At 44.1% G+C, this 21892-nt stretch overlaps 1 protein-coding gene and 1 long non-coding RNA gene across 3 annotated transcripts in view; one reads left to right on the forward strand and one right to left on the reverse strand.

The window, feature by feature from the left end:
• The window catches only part of LOC140597983 (uncharacterized), a 49213-nt gene extending 28921 nt beyond the window's left edge, over positions 1 to 20292 (forward strand). For both annotated transcript variants that reach the window (XR_012000101.1, XR_012000100.1), the window contains 2 exons: positions 18110 to 19030; positions 20066 to 20292. This is a non-coding gene — a long non-coding RNA (uncharacterized lncRNA). The remainder of the gene's footprint in view (positions 1 to 18109; positions 19031 to 20065) is intronic.
• MACO1 (macoilin 1) overlaps positions 6807 to 21892 on the reverse strand; it is a 59177-nt gene continuing 44091 nt past the window's right edge. The window contains exons 7-11 of the mRNA XM_072750711.1: positions 20168 to 20326; positions 18613 to 18795; positions 16366 to 16486; positions 12769 to 12943; positions 6807 to 7289 (exon numbers count right to left, since the gene is read on the reverse strand). Of these exons, the coding sequence (XP_072606812.1) occupies positions 7087 to 7289; positions 12769 to 12943; positions 16366 to 16486; positions 18613 to 18795; positions 20168 to 20326 (841 nt within the window). The 3' untranslated portion in view covers positions 6807 to 7086. The remainder of the gene's footprint in view (positions 7290 to 12768; positions 12944 to 16365; positions 16487 to 18612; positions 18796 to 20167; positions 20327 to 21892) is intronic.

Raw genomic sequence — 21892 nt, forward strand, 5'->3', positions numbered from 1 at the left:
CCTCTGAGAGCCCCAGCTGGCCGGCTCCTATCTCTCCCAGCTGGCTTCTCAGCTTCCAGACCACCCCATATCCTCTCAGTTCCCTTTTGGATTTATACTGGCCACGGCCCATTCCTGTGGCTTGCAAAATAAAGTACATCAGATAAGAAGAGGATGCATAATAACGAATTTGAAATGATGCTAGCGGAATTTCTTTTTGGGAACCAGAGGGCCAAGGATTTAAAAGTCAGTGGGACAGATGTGGTTGGCAAGGAGAATCAGGACAAGGACCCAAGGGGTCACAAGGACGAAGAGAGCTGACAAGGGTCTCCACAGGGAAGGTGGGAAGACAGACCCCCTTCCCTTACATCTGTTTGGCCAGCGAGACACCTTGCGTCCTGGCCCAGCTCCTGGCCCACAGATGCCCTCTGGGGCCCAGGCCCCAGCCAGGACTGAGGCTTCCTCCTACTGCACTCCACTTCCCAGTATCTCTATGTTGACTGCACATGAGAAATCTCTGGGCAGTTCAACGACAACAACAACAACAGCATTGCTGTTCCCCATTAAATCGGGCTCTTTGGGGGCCAGCCCCAGAGGGGGGGCATTTTTAAGAGCTCCCTAAGTGCTTGTAATGAGTAACCAGGGTTGAGACCTGAGGCCGACTTCTCCCAAGCTCCACACTCCATAGGAGGGAGACCAGCCCTAGGATTTCAGATCTACAGATATTTTAGCAGAAAACAACAAAAAAAATCTGGATAGTAGGAAACCTCCTAATTTTTCAATGTTTCGTTCAAACTTATTGAATTCTAGGCAGGCCAAGCAAGATGTCTGCAGGCCACCAAATAGGAACCCCGGGGCCATAAAGTCTCTAAGTTTTACCATCTCTGGCCTGCTCCCCTCTGCTTGGCCCTGGGGAGGCCCTGGTGCAGAACAGTGGCTCTGAATGGGATGTGGTGCCAGGCTTGGATTGGGCGTCGGGCCACAGGCCCTGGCAATAGGTGCACTAGAGGTGACGGAGCCCTTGCACGTCATCATCTGTCCCTTGGTCCTAGCTGGGCCTCCCCGAGCACACACGGCTTACTGGGCCCCCCCCTCCCCTCACACTCAGGTAGTCACCTGGGCAGAACCAACATGTGGGGGGCAAGTTCCAGTTGGGGGTTCTCTTTATCCTAAGCTGCTCACCTCAAGATCTCCCTTGGTGGTTGTGTCTTTTTTTTTTTTTAGTTGCTTTTTGGCTTTTAATTATATTTAAAATGTGTTTTAAAAACAAGTATAGTTTCTTATAAAAGTAATATTAAGTTTATCGTAGAAAATTTGGAATACAGGGCTGCCTGGGTGGCACAGCGGTTGAGCACCTGCCTTCAGCCCAGGACATGATCCTGGAGACCCGGGATCGAGTCCCATATCGGGCTCCCTGCATGGAGCCTGCTTCTCCCTCTGCCTCTCTTTCTGTGTCTCTCATGAATAAATAAATAAAATATATTTTTTTAAAAATTGGAACATAAAGTATAAAGAAGAAAATGAAAATCACCTATAGTCTTAACTGTCCCTTGGGGTCTGAATATGGAATGATTTCAGGATATTCTGAAAGCAAGTCCCTACATCAGCGTGCTGAGGAGGAAGTCCCCTCTCAGGGGCAAAGTTCCATTTCTCGAGACTGGGATATCCAACACTTTCAAAAGGCTTGTCCAAAAAAACAAAACAAAACAAAACAAAACAAAACAAAACAAAACAAAACAAAACACAAAAAAAACCCCAAAACCCCCAAAACCCCCCCAAAACCAAAAAAACCAAAAGGCTTGTCCATCTGACCTTTGATATTTGTCAAGGGACAGATTTTGAGAACCTACCTCATTTTTTGGATCAACATCTCTTCTTCCTAATACATAACAAAAATCACAATTAGAAAGAAATCTTCAGGGAAGAACCTCAGCTGTCGAGAAGAGTGGCTGCTGGAGACGAGGAAAGACCCCTTGCTAAGGCCGCAGGTGCCCTCTGGTGGCAGCTGGAGGGGATGGCTTCAGGCAGGGCTGGGCCCCAGGGCCAGTCTTTGCTCTTAAGTCAGTGGTTCCCAGGGTGGGGCCTCAGGACCCCACCTCAATTGGGAACTTGTTAGAAACACATTTTCCCAGACCCCAGCCTAGACTTCCTGAGTCAGAATCGCTGAGGATGGGATCTGGCAATCTAGGTTTTAACAAGCCATTCTGGTGGTTCTAATGAACCCTGAAGTTTGAGAACCATTGTTCTAGATAAGTAGGGGCCTGGTACCCGATAGCGTGTAATGACAGCAAAGGCTTCCAAGGACAAGAGGGAGGCCAGACGCATCTCATTAAGGTCACTGGAGCACAGTCTGGACTCCCTCTTGACCCTAAGGCACCTGGTGCTGCATAGTTAGGAAACAGGGGCCAGCTTGGCTGTCTCCAGAGTAAACAAACCATCCAGGCTTCTTGCGTGGTGCTTAAAAGGCCACGTGCACTGTGTGAAGCTGAGCCTGGGATTCTTAAGGTAGCTGGCAGGAGGATTCCAGAACCCTATGAAGCCCATCCCTGAAGGGATGTTAAGATTTGAACCTCTGACAAAGGCAGAGGAGTGAAAAGCAAGCATTCAGACAGGAATAAAGCAGGAACAGAGGAAGCCCAAGGAAGGAGGGAGACAAGACGAGAAGGGTGGCCTCTGTAGTCAGGTGGAAGGAGATCTTTGAGACATTCATTTAACCTTCCTGGAGGAAATGCTTTATAATTCGATTACTGTCAAAATGAAAAATCCCCACAGTGACTCAAGATGCAGTAGTGCCAGCATTTGGGGAAATCGGGACTACGGCTCCAACTGGGTGACCGATGGATGGATGGATGGATGGGCCCAGCAGGTTCCCTGCAGTGAGGCTTCCCTTACAGAGAAGTGAGTTTTCTCTGTGCATCCAGCTGTTTAGGAGATCTTTGCACCTGGCAAAGTCAGGCAGGCGTTTGTAGAGAAAAATCTGACAAGAAAACAAGTTTTCCGCAGAAACCAGACAGGCAGATGGAAGATGTCATGGTAAACATGCCACTTCAAGTTTTCCCGTCTCCTAGAAACAGTTCTGTGCACACTGTCATTCTAACAGTTCTGTTCCAGACGTGCTCTGTTAAGAGACAGTATTTCAGATCACATGTCTAACCTACTAACCTTATTCATAAATGTTTACCGAGACCCTACTGGGTAGCAGTCATTGTTCTGGGTTCCAGGGTTCCAGCAATAAATAAACAAATGAACATCCCTGCCCTCACTGCGCTTGCATTCCAACGGGGGAGGGGAAAATAAACAAATTAAGCAAAATGTATAAAGCTTTGGGCTCTTCCTCTCCGGCTTGCCCCTCATCCACTAAGCTCCTAACTCTGGATTTTCAAAGTCTGAGGGTTGGCTCTTTCTGATCTAGAAGAGAGAGAGTGACAGTGTTTTAGTCTTCAGGTTAGGAAAGGCAGCTCAGGATGGGGCTTCTACACAGTTAACGCTGCAAAGCAACAGAACTATCTAGAGATCTTGTTAAAATGCAGATTCAGATTGGAGTGGGGGGGGGGCTAGGGAGAACTCTCAGGGGTCAGGCTGTGGGGGGGATGGTCCTTGCCCCACCATGACTCCTTGCTACAGTTCTGGACTTGCTTTTGGGAGGCCCTGGATAGTTTGCAGAACACTCTTTCATGTCAGCTCACCTAGTTCCCATAGCAACTCCTTCCAGGAGGCAGGGCAGCAAGGAACAATACTTCTTAAAGGTAAGGAAGCCACACCCTCCCCAGAAGTCACAGTGCTGGTGGCTCCAAAGCTGGGAGCAGATTCCCATCCCATCTAGAGGGTTTGCCTAAGCCACCAGGCTTTGCATGGCCAGGAGCAGACCAGAGCCAGCAGAGAGGAGGACCCTTGGGCAAGTGCCACAGGCCACGAGGAAGCCAGCTCAGCAGTAAAGGCATTGAGGAAACAGAAGACCAGGCACTTAGTGGGCGGTCCTTAAACCCAACCAGGGCTAGATGCCACAGCCGGGCCCGCCTGGCAACGCTTTACTAGATGGGCTTCACTGAAACTGGATCCTGGGTGGGCCCCGGCTTACCTCTTCAGCTCCCTCTAGTGGGATGTGACTTTTGGAAGAAGCAATCTGATAGCAACCGGGAGAAGGTTCAGCTCTCCTGGTGGCTTGCATTGCCCCATGAACAGAGCTCAGTGAGCTGTGATGGTAGGAGACAGGACCATTCCTGTCTGGAGCCATGAGGAATTGTTCATTCTCACTTTATAGGATCTCCTGGAAAGATTATCATAGAGAACGACACACAACAGCTATTTCCTTGTCAAGTTGGGGGATGTCAATAAAGAGAGATTATTCAGCCAGTGAAAATATACCCAGCCCACTCCTTCTGTAAATATTTAACATCCAGAATGGCAAACACGGCTTTCTGGGATGTAATAAATTATGGTGTACTGAGAAGTGGAACCCCTTCGTCATGGGTCTAAAGCAACGAACACAACAACTGGAGATTTTCCTGGGGGATGAGAACATGCCAGTGAGAATGCTTCAGGCGGACACGTTCCTCCAGGGAAGGCGAAGGCAAAAGCCAAGGGGGTGGTGGTGTATGTGCTCTGCTCATGGCATCAAGTGTGGTGTGTCTGCGAGAGCCTGAGTGGCTGAGGCTCAGGAAGGCTATCCGGCAACAGGGACAGACGGTGAGGTGCCAAGAGGAGAATTTTCCAAAACCAGAGCCAAGATCAATTGTAACAATGGCCAAGAGAGGGAAGCAGGGACCAAGAAAAGCATCTGGCATCTCAAGATGAAAACGGATGAAGCTTCTAGAAACACAGGAGGACTTAGAAGTGGCTATCTTGGAGATCAGTTCAGGATCTAGAGCAGATAGGGAATCCAACAGGCTACTGTTCACAAAGTGGCCCCAAAAGATTCCAGAAAATGGGAAGGAAATTTGCTCTCAAAAGATTTTCTTGCCAACTACCTTCCAACCCCACCCCTAACTTGCTTTTTCAGGAGAGGAGGGTTTCAGAAAACAACTCTGCCTTGGTTCTAACTAGAGGTGAGGGAGAAAGAAAGTGGGGGGTGGGGTGGGGAGAGAAAGATGGAGGGAGGGAAGGGGGGAGGGAGGAATGAGGGAGAGAGAACGAGAATGCATACTTCGTGTAGTAAGTTGGACTAGAACTAAAACCAGCTTGAGACCCTGTGTGGATTCATACCACATCCTGTTTCTGCCCCCAGCATGGGGCACTGGCCCCTGACAAGGCGCCGAGGTAAGGAGACAGCAAGAGCAACCATGGAGGGCCCTTCCAGAACAATCTACCTTGTTGTCCCTCCTGCAAAGTTTAAAAAGGCAGAAAACTAGTTTTATCTGTAAGAAAATGTTTATTCTTTTGAACCCCACAGGAAAAAAAAAAAAAAGAATGCAGCCAAGACCATGTGTTTAACGAAAATAGTGTCCCAAAGGGCAGCAAAATGGGGCAAACCTCAACACAAAGTCAGGGACAATTTTCCATGTTTTTGCACAAAGATGAAAAAAAACCTACGACAATTCTGAGTAACACTTCCATGGTGACAATTACACAAGATGATTCAAAAATGCAAAATGGCAGCAACATGCACACCTGGCTAAAGCTAGAAGTTTTGTCTTTTTTTTCCCCAAAATAAGATCTGTGATTAAAAGGATGATTCTTTTTAATACTTCTATTTTGCTGACTTGCTTGTCCTACTTAATCTGCTTTAAATATGACACACATGCCAATTAACAAGAAATTTGGGAGGAACCATGTCCTTCTAGAATCCATGGCAAAGAAGCAAAACCAATCTATTTGGTTTCTTAATTTTCCTAGTTTCCCAATACAATTTTGCTTTGCCCCACCCTCTCCCAGACCCCCCCGCCCCCACCCTGATTCTTAAACACTTCCAAAAGTTGCCAGTGCAAACACTTTTCTACAAGTGTCTAAAATACACTTGAAACTGAAATCTTTGTGCAGTTTTGAGTTTAAAACTCTTAAAAAAAAAAAACAACCCAAAACAACCCTCCTTGGCACAAGAGCTGAGGAATAGTCAAGTTTCTTTGAAATCATCAAACATAAGATGATGAAGAGAGGAAAGCACAGTTAAATGAAATGGAATTTTTTAAAACATAAAATAAAACCCAAACCTAGAACGGCAGCTTCCATTAGCTGTCATGGCAGTCTCTGGCACACAAGCCGCCCAGCATCCCCTGCCCCATGGTGCTTGCCTCAAGAAGAGTCCAGAACACCGTGGCGCTTTCTCTGAAAGGACCCAGGGGCTGGAGCCATGGTGGTCACGCAGAGCCCAGCTACCCCACCGGCTGGACAGCAGGATCCGCAGTGAGCTCGACATAGGAAACAGATGACGGGAAAGGGGGAAAATAGTTTCAAATCATCAAGTTTCCTCTTGAAATGTCTTTTCCCAAGGCACTGCTAAGCAATTTTCTGGGACTGAACACCCGAGGGGAATAGGAACGTTTCAAACACCACCCCAGAGATGCTCTCATAGCTAGTCTCATCACCTGGCTCCCCTTGGCTTAAATGACACTCCCGGAATTTGTTTGGTCCTTGGAGGGGTAATCAACTTTTGTTTTCTGTAATATCAAGAATCATGTTCTGTGAAGCAGCTCTAAAATCAAAGCTGTGTGAGGTTATTAACCCTTCCACTCTAGAAATGAGTCGTTTTCATTATCATCCCATGTGAATCTGATGTGCAGGTTTTGCTTGCTTATTTAAGGACAAAACAGAAAGAATCGAAAGCAAAAACCCTGCCTTTTTTTTTTCCTTCAAGAGGAAACTGTTAAGAATACATAAAAGGCAAAATTGGCTACTTGAAATCCAAGAGTGGTTTTAATGTATTGGCCGAGAAAAATAAACTGCAAAGTCTGTGAGATCTTCTAAAAATTTACAAGAAAAACTGATGGGCAGTTCTAATCAGACTTGGATGTTATCTCCCACCCACCCACCCCCGTTTTAAAAACGACAACATGTACAGTCCCACAAAATACAATAGAAACTTTTTTTTTTTTTTATCGTGACTGCCAGAGATGCTCCTTGGTGATGCCTTCTGGTTAACCCCAATGGTTGGACAAAACCCGCAGCTGGCCTTCACTTCTTCAGGGGCTGGTAAACAGAGGCATTGGGGTCGAGTCCAGAGGGGCTGGTCTCCACGAATTTGGAAGAGTAGTGGGGGGAAACGGGGCTCAGGGGGCTGGCAGCAGCACTGTACGTTATGCTGGGCATGACGGCCATGACTTCGGCTATCTTCTGTTTAAGGTCCTTGATCTCCTGGTCTTTCTGAAGAATTTGTCCTGGAAGATCAAAAAGACCTGCCGTTAGTGAGCGGGGAGGGCTCCCCTAACACAACACCCCAACGCCCTCGTGGAGGGCCGATCCCCAGTGTGTGGGGCTCTGGCTTTGTTGGACTGTCAGGGTAGGAGCTTTTCCTGTCGAGGGCCAGACAGTAAATATGTAAGGCACTGTGAGCCACAGGCTGTCTCCGTTGTTTTTTGTTTTTAATGTGGAAAACTATAATAAACCATTCTTAGGCCATGGGTGGTAAAAGAACGGGTGGCGGGCTGCATGTGGCCTGTAGGCCATGCTTTTACAGGTTTTGGAAAAGGGATTCTGTTTATGAGGGTATGACAGGCAAAGGGGTCACCTGCAGGAGCCATGCTGTGTGTACAGCAGTGGCCCACAGCAGCCCGAGAGGCTGCTGATTTTGTACTAAGGCTGCACCTCTTGAGTTGGAATATTTTTCTGGGAGGCTGGACCCCTGAGTGTTAGCCCCAGGAACAGAGGACAACTGTGAAGCAGGCACAGCACCCTCTACCTCCAGGTTCTCTGACAGGAGATGCACCAAGCTCTGCAGTGGCCGCACCGGGGGTCTTGGCATCATGCCCCTCAGTCAGAGGGCCCGCCTTGCCTATGGCTGGACACTTCCACATTACAGCACAGCCTTCCTTGCTAAACTCAGTTTCTAGATCCAACCAACTCCTGCCTGCCTCAGGCCACTTCCCTTGCTGTGCTTCTCCTGCTCCCTGTTCACTTTTTTTTTTTTTTTTTAAGATTTTATTTATTTATTCATGAGAGACACAGAGAGGCAGAGACACAGGCAGAGGGAGAAGCAGGCTCGCTGCAGGGAGCCGGATGTGGGACTTGATCCTGGGACCCCGGGATCATGACCTGAGCCAAAGGCAGACAGACACTCAACTACTGAGCCACCCAGGTGCCCTTCTCTGTTCAGTCTTGAGGTCCCCACTTCCTCACAAAGCTTTCCCTGGCCCGCACCCCCTACATCAGACCCAACCCTGCCCCCCAATTCCTAGATTCTCAACACACTCCATACTTGCCTTTTTGTCACTTTCTTCTAAGAAGGTTACTAATTACAGTAGTTAATACACTCATGCCAGGTACTATTCCAGGTACATTGACTTATTTATCACAATGACCCTATGATGTGGGAATTCTCCTCCTCCTCCTCCTGCATTTTATAGATGAGGAAACTGAGGCAAAGAGACATCAAATGGCAGAGCTAAAATCCAGCTCTATGCAGTCTGACTCGAGTATGCACTCCTATGTATGGCATTTATCCAGCTCTTGTAACTGTTCATCTGGGCGATGGTTTGTGTCCATCATCTCTCCAGTGGCCTGCCTGTGAGCTCCATGAGGGCAGAAACTGTTTACATCTTTATTCATTGCTATATCCCCAGTGCCCAGCCCTTCAGAAAGCTGAGGCTCTGCAAGTTATGTCATTCACTTATCAAGAGGTAGAGTAAGATTTAAACCCAGCACCCGTGTTCCAATGCCCATGTAATTTCCATTATGCTTTGAAGCTCCCTGGTCTACTAGGGGAAGAACACTTAAGAGGAGCCCCTCAGAAATTTAAATGCTTAAAAAAAAAGAGGTTGCATTTAAGCTGCACTCATTTTGAGTCCTACAGAAGACGGTAATGTATTTGAAATGTAAGAGAGCACAGTGGCATATTTTTAAGAAGGATGTAGTAGAGATGAAAGCCATTTTGGAAGTGGGACGAATCAAATGATATAGAAAGTAGGAAGCAGAAAAGCAACAAGGGGTTTGATTTGAATTACAAAGCTGATCCTTATTAGAATATTCCAAACTTGACAGTGGAGGAAGTAGTGGGGAAGGCAGTGTAGAAAGGAACTGCTCCCTCCGACTTCCTTCATGTCCCCTTGGCTTCAAGTAAGCATCACATATTCTCCTTCCCTTTGAACAAAATAAGCCTCAGATGAATAAAATACCTAACAGCATCTGATATATGAGCCACTGTATCTTTTTTTTTCATGCAGATTTAAGTTTGATTTTTTTCTTTAAATCAGCAATATGCAAACATTCCCAGAGCTTTGGAAAAGGCACTGTTCTTTGCTTTTTTTTTTTTTTTTGTCACTTTATAGAAATTCCTGGGTTGACAAGGAAGCAGTCTGTGCTGGGGAGCCAAACTCCCCTTGGCTATTCTAAGACCAGGTGCTCCTTTGCTCCAGGGGTATCTCCACCAAGTGTACAAATCCAAGTCAATGAAATGAATCAGGAAGGGGTGGCCACTTCTCAGCAAGCTGAGCCAGGAGGAGAAAACAAAAAACAAAAAAACCCAGTGTATGGTTAGAAGTTCAGCTTTAAAGCAGAATTCCCAGGAACCTTCTTCTTCTTTTTTTTTTTTTTTTAAGACTTTTAAATTCTTTTATTCATGAGAGTCACACAGAAAGACACAGAGAGAGAGACAGAGAGAGAGAGAGGGAGGGAGGGAGACAGAGACATAGGCAGAGGGAGAGGCTCCACGCAAGGAACCCGATGAGGGACTTGATACTGGGACTCCGAGATCATGCCCTGAGCTGAAGGCAGACACCCAACCACTGAGCCACCCAGGTGTCTCCCCAGGAACCTTCTTTTTAAATGCTTTCCCCTGAGTTCACAGATTAATAAGCATGACTCTCAACCCACTTCTCTTCTTGCGCTACCACCTGGACCATCCCAAGCCACTCCTACAGCTCCATTAACCTCTCACAACTTCTATACTCCTCCCCCTCCTGGAGTTTTGGTCCTTTCTCTGGGTTTAGACCCCAAATTCCCACTGACTGATAACCGTCTTCCACCTGGGTATCAGGAAGCAACTCCAAATTAGAACATCTCCAACCAAGGGTGCCTCCAACCAAGGGTGGCTCAGCAGTTGAGCGTCTGCCTTTAGCACAGTGATTCCGGGGTCCCGGGATCAAGTCCTGCACTGGGCAACACACAGGGAGCCTGCTTCTCCCTCTCTGCATCTCTCATGAATAAATAAATGTAAAAGTCTTAAAAAAAAATAAAGAACATCTCCAACCAAACTCATTCTTTCTTCTCCTTTGAATCTGGTCTGCTCTTCTTCCTTGCTTCCGGCAACTTTATCCATCCACATCCCTCCAGTGCTTCCACTTTCCTTCACTCCCCGCCTGTACTATTCTCCTTCCCCCACTCTCATCATCTCTCAGACAAAAAACCATGACAGCTTCCTAACAGGCCCCTCTACCTCCATGCAATCTCACCTTTCAAATCCATCCTTCACATTGCTATTCCAAAATGATGGCCAGAACATGTCACCCCTTCCTCCTAAAGAATCTAGGAACATATTCTCACTCAACTGTCCTCCTAACCTCCCATACCCTCCAGCTGGAGGCCCCTGCCCTGCTCACCTGGACATTCCCAGCACTTCTTTCCTTTGCTTACACACTTCCCTCAGGTAACAATGTTTTCCCCTGCCATTCTCTGTTCTCAGAATTCATCCTTCAAAGCCCACTCAACATCCCCTTCCTCATGAAGCCATCCTTGATGTCTGCTCTGGCCTTTCTACGTAATGGCAGCAGGCTCTTCTGGTGGCTTGCCCAAGTGCAATAATTCTCACAGGGTCCACAGGGTCCATACTATCTTTGTCATAATACTAACATATATCATTTGCCTTCTTCACACACATTCCCTCCCAGGTGTACCTTCCAAAAACAACTTGCAAGTAAAAATTACAAGACAGACAAGACAGACATCTCTGTAGAAACAGAGATGAGAACTGAAGTATCTTCTATTAAGCCAAAAATTAAAGATATCTGCTAATTGTAAAACAATGCCATTTTTCTCATTCAATTTTTTGGAGGGTTGGAAAATATAGTTATTTTTCATAAAAATATGTTAACAAATTATGTTTATTATGTTATTTTAAAAATAAATTAATACATGTTTTAAAGTTTTAATTTCTGAGGCACCTGGGTAGCTTAGTCGGTTGAGTCTGCCTTTGGCTCGGGTGATGATTTCAGGATCCTGGAATTGAGCCCCAAGTCAGGCTTCTGTTTGGCGGGGAGCCTGCTTCTCTCTCTGCCCCTCCCCTGCTTGTATTCTCTCTCTCTCAAATAAATAAATAAAATCCTTTGAAAAAAAGTTTTAATTTCTAATAGATAAATATTGATAGATATAACCCACTTGAAAAAAATCTCCTTGGGGTACTTGATAATTTTAAGAGTGTAAAGGGGTCCCTAAGACCAAAAAGTTTGAGCACCACTGCCCTAGTTACTTCCCCCACTAAACTGCATCTTGTTCATCTTTGTTTCCCCTTTAGCTTCTAATACAATGCTTTGAATACTCTTTAAGTACCTGTTGAAATATTTTTCAACTACTATGTCCAAGTGTTTGAATTTTTTTTTCAGTAATCTATTGCTGGCTAAACAATGTCTTGGACAAAATTCAAATTGCTTTTCATCAGGCTATGTCATGCCTCTGTTCAGAACCTGCCAAAGCTTTCTGTGTCACTCTGAGTAAAGTCCAAAGTTCTTTCCATGGGCTACAAAGTCTGGCAGAAAGTGGCTCCTGCCAGTCTTGACTTGTCGACTCCAACAACTCTCCCTATCCCTCAGGCTGCAGCCCTACTGGCTGCCACACATGCTTCTTCGCCCTGAAGACTGACAGGGCTCACTTACTCTCTTACTTTCAGCCTCTGCTCAAATGCTACCTATTCAAAGGAACTTCCTCTCACGACCATCATTTAGAACCAGTGGCCCCATAGGCCCCACTCACATCCTGCCCGACACTGCTTCATTTTCATCCCTGCACCCATCAGTACCTGTTCCGCTCTATGCTTGTTCGTGACTGCCTATCCCCTCAGGGAGTCTCGCAGTGCCTGGCACACAGGCCTCAGGAAATACCTACTGAGTGAACAACGGGCTATCCAGAGGCTGCTCCCACCACTCCCTCATTTGGAACCATGCAGAGCCAGCTGCAGCTTGGAACACATCAGGCCCTCCTAGCTTCCCTGCCTCACCCAAGAGATTTCTTCTGTTTAGATGCCTCTCTGCCCCTTGCCCCCTACACTGCTTCTTCACTAGGCTAACCCCTGCTCATCATTCAAAACCCAGCTCAGACATCAGCTCCCCTGGGAAACAGCCCTCCTTACCTCTCAGACTGGCTTAGTCTCTGCCTCTCCCCTCTGTTCCCACAACCTTGTATATACTGCCCCACCGGCACCCTTTGGTGGCTCTGCAGCTCCCTATTTTTTCAACAGTACCGTGAGCTCCTCAAGCACAGAAACTTCATACACTTCTCTGGGTGCCTTGCACTTGACGTATTCTCACCTCAAAATATGTTTGCAGGATGAATTCATGTGAGGACTCCTAGATGTCCATGTTGGGCACTTAATCAAATCACTTAAAAAGAAAACTGAATGCTTTTGGTTCTGAGCTCTAAGGGAGCTCTGCTCTTTGCATCCCTGTGCATTCTCAGCCACACCACCGCATATGGGGCCCGCTGCTCTCCTACCTTGGGCAATCTCGAGCTGTCGCTTTGCGTCCCCCAGTGCAGAGAACAGGTCCAGCTTGATTCTTGTCTCTGCACTCAGACTGTTCTCCAGGTGCTGTGTTTTATCTTGCATGGCCGAGAGGGCTGACATTAACACCTCAGTGTCCTTCTCGTTTTCCTTATACTTCCGAAGCTCCTATCAACATCATCAAAGCAGCAAGATGTTACAAGATAGTTTTGGCATCGATGTCTACAAATTAGCCTGAAATCACAAATAAAATCCCACTATTACTGACCTGGCCCCTAGAATACAGAATCCTGGTGTTTAATGGGTTAAGTCCTCACCACTTAGAGGGAGTACAAAATGTATTTATATGATGATATGACATATAAAAATATTTTAATAGATATAGATAAATTTGACTGTGTTAGGCTGTATCTAGGAATAGTGGATTCTGTCTCCAGATGAAACACTTTCTTACAAGCCCAATTCAGAATCACAAAGAACTTTTTCCTTGCTCCCAGTTGCAAATGTTGTAATGCTGCAATAAAATTTGCCAAAACTCAAAATAAATAAATAAATAAATAAATAAATTTTAAAAATCTGCCAAAACTACTCTCCACCTGCACTAAGGATTATAAAAGTGTTCATTATTTTGACAGTAAATACTGCAGAATAAACCCATCTTAAAACATCTAAAAAACCTATATATATATATGATACATATATACACAGATATATGTATGTGCATATATGTATATATACACACACAAATATTTTAGTTTTTCTAAATACACAGATATGTGTATGTGCATATATGTATATATATACACACAAATATTTTAGTTTTTTTCATTTTGAGAGAAATCCAAACATATTACAGAGAATTTAGAAATTTACTAAAGTTCAAAGAAGAAAATGAAAATCATTCAAAATCCTGACACTGTGAAAGACTTCATGTATTTTTCTTTAGTATTTTATATGTGTATCTTTTAGCATGAATGAAGTCATACTATGTGTATTTTTGAATACAGTTTTTAAAAAACTTATATAATCTCAACTGTTCTCTGGAAATATGATTTTTAATGGCTGTATAATATTCCTACTTATATGCATCATAATTAATCAAACAATCTCCCTTTGTTAAGATTGCTTTCTTTTTCATTTACACACCATATGATGAACATCTTCATATATCAATCATCGATGAGATTTTTAAATATTTATATTTAGTAAGAGTCTTAAAACAGGAAGGAAATACTTAAAAAGTATATGAACTTTTCCAGAAAGTTATATCTCCACCAGCAATTATGAGGCCTATTTCATTCATCCTCACCCAGGCTGATATTATTATTTAAACATTCTTTGCTAATTTCACAAGAGATAAGGGGAACAAAAGCAAAAATAAGTTACTGGAACTATACCAAAATAAAAAACTTGCAAAATGAGAAGGCAACCTACTGAATGGAAAAAGATAGCTGCAAAAGATATATTCTGTAAGGGATTAATATCCAAAATATATAGAGAGCTTATACAACTCAACACCAAAACCCCAAATAATCAGATTAAAAATGGGTAGAGGATCTGAATACATATTTTCCCAAAGAAGACATCCAGATGGCCAATACGTGAAAACAATACTAATCATCAGAAAAATGCAATTAAAACCACAAAATCATCTCACACCTGTTAGAATGGCTATTATTAAAAAGATAAGAAATAACAAGCATTGGCAAGGATGTGGAAAAAGGGAGTCCTGGTGGGAACATAAACTACTGCAGGGCAGCTGCTGTGGAAAACAGTATGGAGGTTCCTCAAAAAATTAAAAGTAAAAACACCGTATGATCCAGTAATCCCACTACTGGGTATCTACCCAAGGAAAACAAAAACACTAATTCCAAAAGTGATATTCACCCCTCCAATAAACATTGTAGCCTTATTTACAATAACCAAGATATGAAAGTAGCCTAAGTGTACGCTGAAAGATGAATGGATAAAGATGTGTGTGTGTGTGTGTGTACACACAGACATATGTGCACACACAGAATATTACTCAACTGTAAAAAATAATAAAATCTTGCCATTTGTGACAACATGGATGGACTTAGAAGAAACTATGCTAATGAAATATGACAGAAAAACAAATATATGATTCCACTGATATAAGGAATCTAAAAAACTAAAACAAATGAACAAACAAACAAAAGCAGAAACAGACCCACAGATACAAAGAACTGGTGGGGTGGGCAAAATGGTGAGGGGGAATGGGAGGTACAGGCTTCCACTTACAGAATAAATAAGTCATGGGGATAAAAGGTACAGAATAGGGAATGGAGTCAATGGTACTATAACAACATCATAGTGTTGTATGGTGACAGATGGTAGCTAGTAGCTACAACCTGCACTGAGCACAGCATGACATACAGAGTTGTGGGATTATTATGTCATACGTTTGCAACTAATGTAACATCGTGTGCCAAATATACTCCAATTAAAAAAGAGAAATAGAAATTTCACAGTAGTTAAGTAATAACTAAATTTATAGGTCTTTGGTGATTGATGAGGATATATTTTTATATTCTTATAAGCCACTTGTTTTTCTTCTATGAACTATTTGTTCGTATGCTTTGCCTATTTTTCCAAATATTTGAGCTTTACTTAATAAATTTTATGAATTACTTATATATCAAGAGTATTAATTCCTTATATGTGTTCCAATATCTGTGCTCTCTGATTTTTTCTTTTTCCTTTTTTTTTTTTTGTTTGTTTTGCTTTGTGATTTCTTCCATTATTTTTGTTTGGAAAATCTTTCCTGGTTTTAAGATCAAATTCTAGTTTAAAACAAAATGCTTCTTTTTTTTTTTCCCTGTAGTCAGCTCCATCTGAAATTTCTTTTTGTATGGTATGAGATGAGTTTCTAATTTTTTTTCTAGTTATCTGTTTGGAAGCCTTTCTCTGAACAGTCCTCACTGTTCCCATTCATTTGTGCTGCCACCTTTATTGCATGCTTTAGGCTCTGTCTCTAGGTCATCTATTCTACTCCACTGACTCGTCCATAATTTCCTACCAGTTCCACGTGATTTAAATTACTGTAACTTTACAGTATGTGACATTACTTTTAAATGTCCCTTTGGAGAACCAGTGCCAAATACTTGGCTAAGGTACACATTGCCCAGAAAACTTGTGTCCACAGTACTGGCAGCTTTCCCCATCATGCACTGCTCAGAATTGCAATCTACAAGGCTGAGAGCATTCAGAATGGTCAATTCCCTGGTGGTGGACAGAGGGTTAGGGCTAAGAAGAGGTGCATAAGCTCCAAAACACACAGATCTAACCTATAACCTGAAAAAAGTGAAATGAATCTACAGTAGGTCAAATTTTGGTATAAACTGTGTCAAAAGATTGTCAACATTTTTGGTTGTATTAGAATCCAGCTAATTGATGTGACTTGAATGAACTGCACAAGGATAGAGCTTCCTTTTGTCATACAGAGATTTTCAGATACAATGGGATTTGGCCTACTATCAAGAGGCACCATCTCTACACTGCAACACAGAGCACACAGCTAACACAGAAGAAGAACCCAAGTATGAGAAAGTCTTTTGTGCTCCTCATACCTGAACTTTCAGTTCTAGTTCTCTGATCTGGTCCTCTTTCACCTTCATGTCCATCGTGAGCTTCTTGCCCTCTGCTTCTAATTCTCTGATCCGATTCCGCAAGGTTTCGGTGCACTCCCCCCTTTTGAAAAAGAGGAGAAGGAAAGAAAGGGATTTAAAAGACTAGAGGTTTACTTAGCTGCAAGATTGATATTTCTTTTATACTCCAGAGTCTCTCAAGTTCTAGATTTTGGCTAAGTCTACTCATTTTCTGTTCTTTGATAATTTTGACATGATCTAAAATAATTAATTGAGTATCTAATATGAACCAGACACCAAGTGAGGTATTTTACCCATCTGCCTTCTTTGTAAGGGTAGGATATACTGTTCCATTTTCCAGATAAGAAAACTGAGACTACAGAGATATAATACCAGTCCAACCTCACCTAGCTGGTAGGTCACAGAACTCCAGGGATAAGAACTGAAGTTTTCTAACCTCCCAATGCAGCAAGCTCCCCACCAGGCCATATGACCTAAGACAGCGCCTGTGAGCCAAGCAAGAGAAAACCAGACGTATGCTATCTCCAGCAGGGGGCAGTGAACTAAAAAAAATTTTCACTTTTGAGGGTCTATGCCTTGGAAAGTTGACCTTTCTTGAGTTGTGAAGTTGCCACAGCATTGTTGCTTCTCACGGCTGTAATAAGGACAAACTAAAAAAAAATATGATCGCAATGGCCAGTCCAAACCTAACCGTCTAGGTTTCAGAAACAGCCAGATGGAGAAAGTAGGTGTCCTCTGTCTACCAAAAAGGAAGGTCCAATGAGAGACTTGCACCTTGAGATTTACTTGAGAATAAAAACAGCCTCTGCCTAAGTGATAGCAGAGGAGGACCACCTAAGGATAAGACCCAAACAAACTTGACTGGAAGCCAAAGACAATCAGGAAAGAGACTGAAACCAATTTACTGATTCTCAGGCATAAGATACTGAACAATATGGTTCAGGAACTGTCATATCCTCCTTGGTGGACTTTTTCTCAGGGTAGGAGGTGCTGGATAAATTCAGCTGGCATAAACCACAACAGATGACAGTTCAGAAAAACCCCTGCAAGCGTAAATGCTTCAGAAATGTGTGCTTTTTTCAGAAGCCTATGCTTACAAATCTTTAAACAAATGAACAAAACCCCCACACCCTAGGCAGGCTGGCAAAGTGTCTTGTGAGTCTGTATAGATGCTGATGGGCCCAGTGAGCTCAGCCATCTGCACAACAGAGTCTTCTGGGGGAGGTAGGACCATTTAGGTGGAAAGAGGTCTCTATGGCTATTATTTCCTTAAATGTGAAATGATGATCCATCAGTTCCACAAATGCCAGAACCCAAAGCAAGGCTTTTAACATGCCACATACAAAAAAGAAAGATTTAAGGAAGAATTACAGAATTATATCATATAGATACAAATTATGATAAAAATTTTAAATGAAACAAATAATAATTTATCCGTACTCTGCAACTATAAACTTATAACTGACCCCCACCACACAGATGGACTTCACTTGTCAAAAAAAAGAAAGGAAAGAGAAAGTGATAAAGTGAAGTAAAAATGACCCCTGCCGCCAAAGGCTCTTAAGGATCTTCTCTCCTTCCTGGAATTCAGTTTCTGGAATACTCGCATACTTTTAAATGGTATAGAAATAGTCCCCGATTCTCATCACTCCACAAATTCAATGATATCTAATAGTGACTTACTTATTTTTTTCATCTTTTCCAGCTCATGTCACGGTTTGCTGATACCCAACAAAGATGGGAGCAGCCAGTCAATACAAAGTACTTGGACAACCAAGATTTTTCCTTTCTTCTATTTTAAGATAAAAACTTCAGAAACACATACACCTGAGAGTAGAGAGTAATGACAGTTCCATAAAGGGAATAAAATTCCAGACTGGAATCTCTCCAAGTATTTAGTAGTTACTGGCCATACAGAAAGTGACTGGAAACTCTTTTAAGAGCAGCACTTTGCCTCTCAGGTGTGGGAGGCACAGTGATGCCCTCATCCCTCTTTTTAGATGAGGTCACTGAGGGATGAAGCTGTTACAAGGCAGCACAGGTTGCACAGATGGGGCTTAGCCAGCTCATGAAACAGTACTTGGTAGCAACCTATCCGTGTGAGATGGTCCTAGTCCAACCCTGCCCGAGGCCTCACACTCCCGTGACTGTCTTGGCACAAGGCAGGCCCCCCTCTGATGCAGTGCCGGGGTGGGGGAGCAGACATACCTAGATGCGGCAGCAAATGCAACGGCCCGGGCAGCAGTAGCTTCTTCCAACTTCTTCCTTTTTTTCTCCTCCATTAATTGCTTTTCTACAAAACTGCGGGCTTCTTGCTCAGCTTTTAGCTTTTTCTCCAACTGGCTGATATTTTGCTTGTCTTTTTGCTTCATTTGCACAGCATTATGTAATCTATATGGAAATGATTATCATACAGAGTTTCGTCATTAGAAATGCCCACTAGAAACGCTGGAGAAACATGGTTCCTCTTTTGAACAGCAAATCATGAATGTCAGCTCCCAGAGTGCCCGAGAAAAACACACTATTATTTTTTTTTTCTTCTCATTATTCTTTAACAATTCCTAAATACCAACAAACAAGCTGCCTAATAAGATACAGAACAAGACCTAGCCTTTGCCCTATTATGGTAAGTGATCTATAGAAGGCAATTCAGAAAAAAAGAACAGAACAAGTTTCTATCAGAGGGAAAGATAGCCGTAGAACTACTTCTCCTGCCCCACAAGAACCTTGAAAGAACTTTAGTTGATCAAAGAACTATTGGCGGAACCAGTCCCACTGAAGCTGAGGTAAAGGGTAGGAGAGGAAAGGATTTTCTTTGCCTGAATATAATTATGCTGCAGGCCTACTGCAGCTTTTCCTTCCCAGCTGTGAGATGTTTTCTCAAAGTATCCTAAAATAGATCCTGGAGTTAGAGTCATAGGGTGCTTAATTTCAGATAGAAATTTCACCCGTATTCCCTGCCCTGCCTCCTCCTACCCCTAGCTTTACATAGCAATACAAAGGGAGTTCATCTCGGTATATCAGTGTAAGGTAAGATGTTCTCTATGAGCAGCACAAGAGTCATTGCATATATAGGTCAGAAGCAATGGAGCAGTTATGTGCTTATGATGCTCTAGCTTTTGAGTTATGTTCCTCAAGGATTTTGAAGAACTCGCCTTTCAATGGGGAAAGCCCAGAGCCTGTAATAGTAATTGCTACCCCAGGCTCACATTGCTGAGAGATTTAAAAAAAAAAAAAAAAAAAAAAAGGACAGATCAATATTGAGTCAAGAAGTAATTCCAGGATGAATCAATGGGAAGCATAAACAAATTCACACAGAAGCGCTGGCTTTTTGTTTGCCTCTTCAAATAAAATCAAAGTTCAATGTCATTTTTTTAGTTCCAGAAATAAAAGTAAATAGAGTCTGTTTCTCTGGAAACTTTCATTCAAAGGAGCAAGATTTTCAAATTGTGGCAGAATGACTTCTTGTGAATTTTACTTATATTATCACAAAGCTCAATGGCTATTTTAAACAAAGAGAAGAAGTTATTAAAGAAGGATGATAATATTAATCAACTGTTCTGTTGAGATGCAGTTAAATTTCTCTAGATTGTATGGCATGTTGACTATGTGGTACTAAATTAAATATTTTAAACATTTCATTTGAAACCGCCTCTGCCAGGTTCCTTTGTCATCACAAATCGTTTGCTCCAATCGCTGGAAACCACAGAAACAGTGGGGCGCCTGGCTCACGACCAAAGGCCTGCCCAAAAGGCGCACATACTTGTTCTGCAGCAGCTCATTCTCCTGTCGGAGCTGGCCCATTTCGGAGCGGATCCCTCGCTCGGTGCTGGAGAGGGAGCTGATCTGGCTGCGGAGCTCCTGTTCCACTTGTCTGCTGGCCTGCAGGTCAGCCTTTAACTTTTTAATGTCTTGTTCCAGCCTAGGAGAAGAAGTGAGGCGTTTTCATCAGGGAAAGGGTACCCCCGACAGGGCTCTGCAGGAGACCCCAGCTGAAGTCCCAGGCGTCCCTGGGGGAGGGCAGGAGACCCCTCTGGCAGCTCCTGCCAACACCAGGGACTCCTGTGTGCAAGTGGTTTTTTGCTGAGTGCTCCTTTCTGCCTGGTCCCCACCTCTTCCCACCATCAGAGAGTAACCTGATTTCCTCCAAACGTTGAGGTGCTTGTGAATTCCCGGGCTGCTAATAAAGGAGCAGGGGAAGGCAGAGAGAGGGTGGCAGAAGGCCTGGGTCCTCCCTGACACACACACACACACACACACACACACACGGTGAATTTCCTATGCTCTTCGGCAAGGGAGATTTATTAGTAATAGTCAGCTCATGCCCCACCTGCTCTGAGATGTTCTGATAGGCCAGACTTAACCATCTTTGATTCCCTTCCACCACAGGCCCAGGGAAGAAGTGTCTAAGACAACCTCTGAACCTGCTAGCATCCTTACTTAAATGATGTTCACACTTCTGGTGACTGTGACAGAAGCAGCTCATCCAACTCAACCACATTGCAAACAGGAACGGATGACACACTCTGAGAATTGTCAGAAAACTCCATCTGTGGACTGAAGCCTATCTTTTCTCTTCAGTTCCTTAACCTCTACCTTCTCTTACTACAGTAACAGCTTTGTTTTCAGCGGTAGATTTTGGGGAATGATCATATGCACGTGTAGGACTAAAAAAGGGTCAACAGAAAGTATAAAATCCAGACTCTCTTCAGGACAGGGCTCTGTAACTTCACGAGGGGCCAACAAATGGCAACTTGCAGTGGTCAGACGGCAGCACGAGGCAGGCTGGCTTAAATATGCGTGAGGAGGAATAACAACTGGCACTCAAGGAGAACTTCTGTGCCACGCACCGCTCCACAGGCCTCGATGGTATGAACTCACGGAGTTTGCATGACTGTGGGCTGGGGGTGATTTATCACTCCCATTCTTACAGGTGAAGACGTCTAGACCCAGGAAAGGCTCCAGCCCCTGGTCACACAGGCCCCAGAGCCTGCTCCCTCCTCTGGCAGGCCGAGCCGTGGCTATGGCACCCATGGCAGGGGGGAGTGGGAGAAGCGCCACAGGAGCCTGGACAACAAGAAAGGGGAATCAGGTTGGGCCTCAAAGGCCAGGCAGGATTTGGAGAAGTAGAAGGGGAGGAAGGGACATTCTCAACAAGGGGAAAGCATGCTCCGAAGCTCCAAAGGGCGGGCAGCCACAGATATTTGGGGACGGAACAATCAGCCCGGCCTCTGTTCCTCCGCCTTGTGCTCTGGGAAGAGAGCCAGAAGAGGGCAGAATGGTCTGGTGGATGGGACTGTGGAGACCGGCCCTGAAGGTCAGGCCAAGGATGGCTACGGGCAGGACGGAGAAAGTATGCTTCCCGACAAACCAGCAGGCAGGCAGAAGTCCGTGTGCTCTGATGGGACCCTGGTGCAAGTCGCAAATCCACCACGCCAACAGAACCGAGACTTCTAGAGGGCAGTGATGACCTCTCCTTGGAACGGCA

Source organism: Vulpes vulpes, chromosome 2 (assembly GCF_048418805.1).
Source record: "Vulpes vulpes isolate BD-2025 chromosome 2, VulVul3, whole genome shotgun sequence".
NCBI lineage: Eukaryota > Metazoa > Chordata > Mammalia > Carnivora > Canidae > Vulpes > Vulpes vulpes.